A 9,573-nucleotide genomic window follows, 5' to 3' on the forward strand; every position below is an offset into this window, starting at 1 on the left:
CTACACCATTCTATAAAACTTTTAATAGCCAATTATGAAAATCCAGAACTCGAAAATGCTGCTACTACACAAACTGTCATAAACTTGTCCATAATCGTTTATTCCAAATTATTATTTTTTTTTATATGATGCTTAAAGTGACACTAGAAGTTTTGATAGTTTCATAAGAACATGGATACGGTGCTCTTTGTTGACATAGCTTTTGTTTCACTTACCTGTTTTCTTCCGAAGACTATATTCTAAATACGATGTTTAAATGTTCGTGATGTTTTTCAAAGAAATTATAAGTGTTGTTACCTTTTTTTATCTACATAACAAATCATGTTTTTATTTTTACTTCTACCAGTATTGAATGAATTCTGAGTTTTTGTACATTTGTGTCATTTTACCATTAACAAAAATTCTGAATTTCTACACATTTATTGTCATTTCAGTGTTGCAACAAATACCAGATGTTTACACATGTTGACATTGTAGTGTTAAATTCTGAATTTCTACACATTTATTGTCATTTCAGTGTTGCAACAAATACCAGATGTTTACACATGTTGACATTGTAGTGTTAAATTCTGAATTTCTACACATTTATTGTCATTTTAGTGTTGCAACAAATACCAGATTTTTACACATGTTGACATTGTAGTGTTAAATTCTGAATTTCTACACATATATTGTCATTTCAGTGTTGCAACAAATACCAGATTTTTACATATGTTGTCACTGTAGTGTTAAATTCTGAATTGCTACACATATATTGTCATTTCAATGTTGCAACAAATACCAGATTTTTACATATGTTGGCATATGTTCTGAAATTCTACACATTTATTGTCATTATTGTATTTAACATGAAATACAAATTTCACACGTGATAAAAATTGTTATTTCTCCTCGCAGGTTTGTTGTTATTGTGTTCCCCATAAAGTCTCGCTCCCTCTGCACCATGGGGAACTGTAAGCAGTTGATGGTGCTGGTGTGGATGGTTTCCTTATTGATATCGCTACCGGTTATAGCTAGTAAGGTAATTTGAACAACGATAATGTCTTTTTTCTACTTTCTTCCTATCTACCATCTGTCCTTTAGCCAGACACTTGCAGGTGAAGAAACACGCTTGGTTACGGCTATTCTTCATGACAAGACAAACTCGAATGAGGGTTGAGAGAAAACAGGACCGTTTTCTTTTAAAGCTGAAGTACAGAATGATCCAACGAGAGATATCACACTGATTTGTAATGGGAGAAATATGATACACTAACGACACAAACGTACATTACTGAAATAGAACATTTAACTTGTAACAATTCAGTTAGAATTCCTGGCTTGTAACAATGCCAGTTAGAACACCTGGGTTGAAAAAATGTTAGTTAGAATACTTGGCTTGTAGCAACGTCAGTTAGAACACATGGCTTGTAACAATGAATGTGAGGTAGAACATCTGGCTTGAAAAAATGTTAGTTAGAATACTTGGCGTGTAGCAACGTCAATTAGAACACCTGGCTTGTAACAATGTCAGTTAGAACATTTGGCTTGTAACAATGACAGGAAGAACATCTGGCTTGTAACAATGTCAGGTAGAACACCTGGCTTGTAACGATGTCAAGTAGAAAACCTGGCTTGTAGCAACGTCAATTGGAACACATGGCTTGTAATAATGTCAGTCAGAACATCAGGTTTGTAACAATGTTAGTTAGAACATTTGGCTTGTAACAGTTTCAGGTAGAACACCTGGCTTGTAACAATGTCAGGTATAACACCTGGCTTGTAGCAACGTCAGTTAGAACACATGGCTTGTAATAATGTCAGTTAGAACACATGGCTTGTAATAATGTTAGTGAGAACACCTGGCTTGTAACAACCTCAATTAGAACATCTGGCTTGTAACAATGTCAGTTTTACTTCCAAATGTATTTTAACAACCATAAAATATGGTTATTAAAAAAACTTTAGTATATTATATTCTTCCCAGCTCTTGCGGAAATAGAAGGATTGTGTATAATCACCTAATATCGGTTATCACAGCTGAAATAAAAATTGCCCTAGTATTTTTCAAATCGACAGTTTGAAATGGTTACGGATCCATTCCAGTTAGATTTGTTTCTGATACAAAAAGAGAACACATGTCCCCGTATGTTGATGTTATCATCTAGAGATTAAAAGTTTAATTCTTCTTACCAATCTTCATATGGATTTTGTTATTTTGCTTTTATTAACTCAATAATATTGTTATTTTGCTTCTAATAACTTAAAAATATTATTTTGTTTCTCATAACTTAATTATATTATTTTATTTCTGAAAATTCAGTAATATTGTTATTTTGTTTTTTATAACTCAATAATATTGTTATCTTATTTCTCATAACTTAATGATAATGTTATTTTATTTCTTAAAATTCAGTAATATTGTTATTTTGTTTTTATAACTCAATAAAATTGTTATCTCATTTCTCATAAGTCAACAATGTTGTTATTTTGCTTCTAATAACTTAAAAATATTATTTTGTTTCTCATAACTTAGTTATATTATTTTATTTCTGAAAATTCAGTAATATTGTTATTTTGGTTTTTTATAACTCAATAATATTGTTATCTTATTTCTCATAACTTAATGATAATGTTATTTTATTTCTTAAAATTCAGTAATATTGTTATTTTGTTTTTCATAACTCAATAATATTCTTAGTTTATTTCTCATATCCCACTAATATCTTTTCTTTGTTTCAGAGGTATTGTTTGAATACTTTTATTTTGCTTCTCATATTGAATTTCTCTGACTGTACTTCTTTATAATGCTTGAATACATAGAGCACAGAGAAGACAACATTAACCAATTACGAGATCACCGTAACTCTGTTCTCTTGTAAGGAACTCAAAGACTGGCGAGGCTCTGTTGTCGCTATCTACCGTTTGGTGGCGCTCTTTGGTCTTCCATCAGTGCTTATGATCATTTGTTACACCCGGGTTATCATCGAACTATGGATTAGCACAAAGACTATGGACGAATTAACAAATCATAGCGGGTAAGTTGGTTATCACAGTTGTATCCAGAGCCATGAATAATTGTTTTTTTTCGTCAAAGTTCACATAGATTGGTTCAATTATAGCAGGTAAGTCAGAAAAAATAACTGGACGAACTAACAAATCACAACTGGTATGTCAGAAAACTATAGATGAACTAACGAATTATTGACGGTAAGTCAGAAAAAATAACTATGGACGAACTAAAAAATCACAGCAGGTAAGTCAGAAAAAATAACTGTGGAAGAACTAACAAATTACAGTAGGTAAGTCAGATAACCTATGGAAGAACTAACAAATCACACCAGGTAAATCAGATAAACTATGGAACGACTAACGAATCACATCAGGTAAATCAGAAAAACTATGGAACAACTAACGAATCACAGTAGGTAAATCAGAAAAACTATGGAAGAACTAACGAATCACAGTAGGTAAGTCAGAAAAACTATGGAGGAAGTAACAAATCACAGCAGGTAAGTCACAAAGACTGTCCGAACTAACAAATCACACTAGGTACGTCGGAAAACTATGGACGAGCTAAGGATTAAATAATTATTTTCCCTATTCTACTATAATATAATTTGCCCCATGTTTTTGTTGTTACAAATCATTCTGCTGTCGCTCTCATCGTATGGACTTTCACGAAGACTTCCCTCTGCATTTTGGCCAAAGAGGCTTATTCCTTATATATATATATATATCGTGTCCTTATCGTTGGTATATTCAGAATATGAGTCCTTACACGAACGGAAAAACACGATAGAAGGAAATTAAACTTCTATTCTGCCTCCCTCTTCCGAGGGCTTGAGACTAAACTGATTAATTTCCTGTTTCTATGACATTCTTGTTTATTATATAGAGCTTTAGCTTAGTGTGAAGAGCTAATATATTGAAAGTGAAATCATAAAGTAGTATTAGTTTTATAAAAATTTTGAGCTTAATCAATTAAAATTTTTTTTCCTGTTTAGTTGTTTGAAATACCATATTTCTAAGTACTTCATTTTTTGTTAAATAGTTTCTTTTTACTGACTCAAACCGATTTAATAATTTGTTTGCTTGTTTTTACCTCCCACGTGCTTTTCAATCATTTGGACACATTTCTAATGAAAATGAAAAATTCGTTAGGCGGAAAAGAGTCACGTTTAAACAAAACAACATATTTCAGGTTTTATGTTTGTGCCAGATTCTTTATAGTGGGTGTTTGTAACTTGTTGGCGATAAATTTCAACAATAAACAAACAGCAAATCAGTCCACTTGTTTTAAAATAATTTATTAAAACAAGTCAAACGTATATACAAATGTTCGTTACACAGTTAATCACCACAGTTGTATTCAGAGCTTTAAATAATCGTCCCGTTTTTGTCAAAGTCCGCACGGTCTGGTCCAGTTACTTTAGAATACAACTCACAAGACGAATTATTCTTCTCTGCTCTGTTATTACAATACAATCTGTGATAATTTCACTTTATAAATCGCCACTATACGCTCTTTATGACTAAATTCACAATCACGCAGTCTGGATCTAATTTACTTCTCGAACTAAATTTTGGACGCATATTTATATCCCAACATATGTCTAGAATGTTCCACACTTTACTAGATATTATGATGTAATATTACTAAATTTAAACAACGATAAAAATTTAGAAGGTTCTGGTATCATAACGCAATAATACAACAATCACTAATTCATAACTATTGAACTACACAACGTATGATTCGTAAACAAACTTGTGATAAATTATCGCTTCTAAAAATAACTAAATTTAACAGCCATTTGTATAGTAGTTAAGAGTTGACCTATAATGAACTGGTATCTCATCTATTCTTATACACTCGTACCGAAGTCAGCATCCAACACAGAATACATTTGATTTGATAAATGTTTGTTTGTAATTAAGCACAGAGCTACACAATGGACTATCTGTGCTCTGCCCACCACGGGTTTCGAAACCCAGATTCTAGCGTGTAAGTCCGCAGACGTACCGCTGTGCCACTAAGGGGCGATTTGATAAAACACCATAAAAGTTCCATTCGAAAATGGAACTTTATCAAAATTCAACCAACCTACAAATAGGAATATCATAAAATGTTTCAGCCGAAAGTAGAAACATCGTAAAAATTTGCACTCGGAAGTAATGATGCAATAAAACATATCAGCCGAAAGTGGAAACATCGCAAAAACTTGCAATTAGAAGTAATAAAACAGTAAAAAGTTTCAGGTGGAAGTTGAAATATCGTCAAAATTTGCACTTGAAAGTAATAATACAATGAAAAGTTTCAGCCCGAAGTAGATAAGTTACGAAAGTTTGCAGTCAGAGGTAATAACAGTAAACAATTTAAGCTGGAAATAGAAACATCGTCAAAATTTGCACTCGGAAGTAATAACACAATAAAAAGTTTCAGCCGGATATAGAAAATTCGCGCTCGGAAGTAATAACATAGTAAACAGTTTCAACCGGAAGTAGAAATATCGCAAAAATTTGCGCTCGGAAATTATAACATAGTAAAACGTTTCAACCGGAAGTTGAAATATCATAAAAATTTGCACTAGTAAGTAATAATATGGTCATATGGTTTCAGCCGAAGTAGAAATGTCAAAAATTTGCACTCGGAAGTAATAACACATCGTGAAAAAGATCGAGGTCGGAAGTGAAAGTCACTAATACAGTGAAACAGTAATAATTTGTATATGAGGGGGTTTGAAGAATACTCTCCTCCCCCCTTGCATGAAAAAGTCAATGTTTTGTCATTATTTTTCTTTATCATTGAATAAATTGTACTTAATTTTTTAAGTGACCAGCAGTTAAGACATGTGGAGTCGCGAGTCAGTATTAGTCAACACACTCATTCTCCTTCCTGCCATCCTCATCGATTGATTTTGCGCAGTCACACCACATCAGACAGTCATGAAGTCAAGCAAGCTCGACGACAGGTAGGTGTTCTACTGGAAAGTAATTTAAGATCATCACGCTAAAAAGTATATATATTATAAATAACGTTTTGCTACTGAAATAATATAATTGAGAAACAATTTTTGTAATTTTCTGTCCTTTTTTTAAATATAATGTCATATTTATACTGATTAATTCTTACGTAACTCCTACGTCATACTTACGTAACTGTTACGTCACAGGTCACGATATTTGAAATTAAGCTGACCTCTGTAACTTTTTGCCTGTTCCACAAGATATTATTATTAACTGTTGTACACCTGTACATTGTGTTCCGATAACAAATAATCCACATTAAAGTTATTTGACTTAAAACTAAGGCTCACTAGTGATAAACACTGCTTCTTTATTCTTTTTTTATGTATTTTATTCATTGGAATTAACCATTTCATTAAGGTATGGCGTTTTGGCAGTCTGATTCTGTGGTATCGCGCTTTGGATGCGTAGTCATAGTCGGATGTTTGCGAGTTCGAGGCTGGCTCGTGTCATGTGGTTATGACCTTGGGCAAGACATTTGTTTTTACCCCAGTTGTTTCAGTCTACCTACATGACTGATTGATTTCAGCTGTCAGATGAGGGCTAATCTTCAGTGGACTGCCATCTTCGTCCACTTGTTCCAATTATGTAGCACTGAATCATATATGCCATCTCGGCATGGGAAGGGTTTGACCTTGATTTCATAAGAAATCACTGAAACTGTATGAACACCAGACTGTTTGCATCTTTTCTTCTGCGGAGATTATTGAAAACCTTTTGATCGTAAAATCGTGGTACGATCGTACAGAAGTTGCCATATGTCCGCTAGACCAGTTTCTCATATCAAATTTTGTATAAATTTAAGGTTAGATCTCTTGCTTAAAAAAGAAAAACGCAATTAAAACCATAAAACCTTGTTTAGGTGTTAATGTAACCCTTCCTAAAAGTAAGACTACTTTTGTTCACACGAGACCGTTGGATTTTGATTTTAACTGACATCTAGAACTTTCTGAGCACTTAGTAGAAACAACAGTAAATGTCCTTCAACCATTTCTTATGACATTTGTTGGTTGAGGTTTGATCAATCTTTTTTAAACTGAACGATCTAAGACAATAAAAGTGGTTACAGTCAGAAGAACCAAGTATATTATTCTTACTGATACTTCTTCCTCACAGTTATTTTTATACTCTGTTCATTGGATTCTAACGTTTTTTCTAACATTTTTCCACTGTATATATATTGACTAGGCTTAATAGTTCGTAGATAGATTACTCATATAAGGCTTAAGTAGACCCAGACAATCTCGTAGTTCGTCAATGGAACAATCGTATAAGGCTTAAGTAGGCCGAGACGATCTCGTATTTTGTAAATGGGATACTTGTGTAAGGCTTAAGTAGACCTAGACAATCTCGTAGTTCGTCAATGGAACAATCGTATAAGGCTTAAGTAGGCCGAGACGATCTCGTATTTTGTAAATGGGATACTTGTGCAAGGCTTAAGAAGATCTAGACAATCTCGTAAATGGAATGCTCGTATAAGGCTTAAGTAGGATTAGAAAATCTCGTTGTTCACAAATGTAATACTCGTATAACGCCTAAGTAAGCCTAGACAACCTCGTGGTTAGTAAATGGAATACTTAAGTAAACCCAGAAAGTCTCGTACGTACATATTTAAAGTCGAGTCTAGATTTACTTGAAGCCACAGAAAATTAGAGATGGGGGGTCAACTCTAATGATCGTTTTCATGGCAAAAATGCGTTCTAGACAGCAGTATCTTCCAGAATTACTCGGTTTGATTAAAATTTGATGTGACGTTGTCACTTGCCTTTGTATTAAGTTTCTCGTATATATCCACGTTCGTTGCTAGAAGCCATGAGTTGTAATTTACGGAACTTCTTGTACGATGATTAGGATATATTAGAGCACCAAAGGACGACATTCGATTGGAGATTGATAATTAAGACTTGCTTAGATTTTTTGTTGTGTGTGTTTGTAGAATGGTTCTTTAGCAATAGCCTCACAAGCTACAGATAGTTTTAAATATTCATTGTTGTTTCGTACGTATATGGTAGATTAGATGTAAATAACCAATACTAAGGACAAAATGAAATGGCATCAATGTTAAGATTAAAGGATGGTTAGAAAGTAAAAAACTCAAAGATTGTTAGGTCATTCTTGTTCCAATATTACTGTACTGCTAAGCACAAGTAGCTTAATAAAAGTTTGATTTCAACTGTTATTAGTGGAGGTTACTGTGTGACTAGACACTGTAGTGTTACTGTATGACTCAACACTGTAGTGTTACTGTGTGACTAGACACTAGAATGTTGCTGTATGACTAGACACTGAATTGTTGTTGTTTTACTCGATATTGGAATGTTGCTATGTTACCTAATACTGGATTGTAACTATGTGACCCGATAATAGTGTGTTGACATGTAGCTCGGCAATGCAGTAATGTTGTATGATTTGAAACTGTTGCTCTGCGACTCGGAATAAGTTGTTACTAGGTGATTAGGCGTTTTGTAATTAGTTGTATTATTAGTATAAGTATATATGTAAAAGGAACATTTATAATTTTAAAACTGGCATAAGTTAAGAATAACTTGTATAGTATCGGAACCAGTTATGATATGTATAGTTTATGCACATACAGGAGTCACAAAAGTGATTAATTGCATATTGTTGGTCGATTTTTGATCATTAGTATTAAACATTATTACAGAAAATATAAAACAATAGCAAACAGATTTAAACTGAGTAGCAAGATTCTGAAATGTTGTTTCAAAAGCCCTGGTTCCCTGATGGGACAGCGGTAAGTTTACGGACTTAATGCTAAAATCTCTAGCTCGATTCCTTGCAGTGGACACCGCAGACAGCACAGTTTGACTTTGCTCTGATTGACAAACAAATGTCCTATATTACTCCACAATTTAGCTAAGTTGTTTGGTTATTGTTTGATCTTAGTTTTAACATAAGCTCGTACAGCCTTAATAACATTCATAGTGAAACTTTATTTAGGCTAAGCCGAAGTTTCGAGTGTTTAATTGGTAGCTTTTACATACATATTTCGTTTCACTGCATTATTTACATACTTGGGATCACTGTTTTGCTGGAAGATGAATCCCTGCCCAAGAGGTCTTGTTCCTTAAGGAATCTAATGTCGGATAAAAATATAATGTATCAGTCTGCAGTCAGGGTGCCATCAGTTTTGTGTAGATTTCTAACAACTTTGGCTGAGACGATACTTGAACAATATACCATTCTCCTCTCTCTCCCATCAAACAAAGTATTGTTGGTTGATACCAAACAGTTTGAATTTTGATCACCCTCATCCAGTTTTGCTCATACCATTTTTGACACCTGATGCTTATTTCACTTTTGGGTTTTGACTACTTCTTCTAAGCAATGACTTTTGAGCAGCTACGCTTTTTTGACGAATTCTGTAATGTTTTGCCCTTATTTCTTTGCAACAAGTTTACCACAACTATAACAGAATATATTTGGATCATGTACACAACCTCTTGTTGCCATAGTGACAAATAAATAATATTGGAAAGAAAAAATAACATCAAAGTGCACGCGCAAACAAATGCTATCCACAAATAACACGTCATGCGGCCT

At 33.5% G+C, this 9,573-nt stretch overlaps 1 protein-coding gene across 1 annotated transcript in view; it reads left to right on the forward strand.

The window, feature by feature from the left end:
- Nucleotides 1-2,877: 2,877 nt before the first annotated feature.
- Nucleotides 2,878-9,573, forward strand: part of LOC106466508 (cholecystokinin receptor type A-like) — a gene marked incomplete at its 5' end in the record, with an annotated part of 8,594 nt that continues 1,898 nt past the window's right edge. Inside the window, 2 exons of the mRNA XM_022394530.1 lie at nucleotides 2,878-3,017; nucleotides 5,816-5,954. Of these exons, the coding sequence (XP_022250238.1) occupies nucleotides 2,878-3,017; nucleotides 5,816-5,954 (279 nt within the window). The remainder of the gene's footprint in view (nucleotides 3,018-5,815; nucleotides 5,955-9,573) is intronic.

Source organism: Limulus polyphemus, unplaced genomic scaffold (assembly GCF_000517525.1).
Source record: "Limulus polyphemus unplaced genomic scaffold, Limulus_polyphemus-2.1.2 Scaffold2281, whole genome shotgun sequence".
NCBI lineage: Eukaryota > Metazoa > Arthropoda > Merostomata > Xiphosura > Limulidae > Limulus > Limulus polyphemus.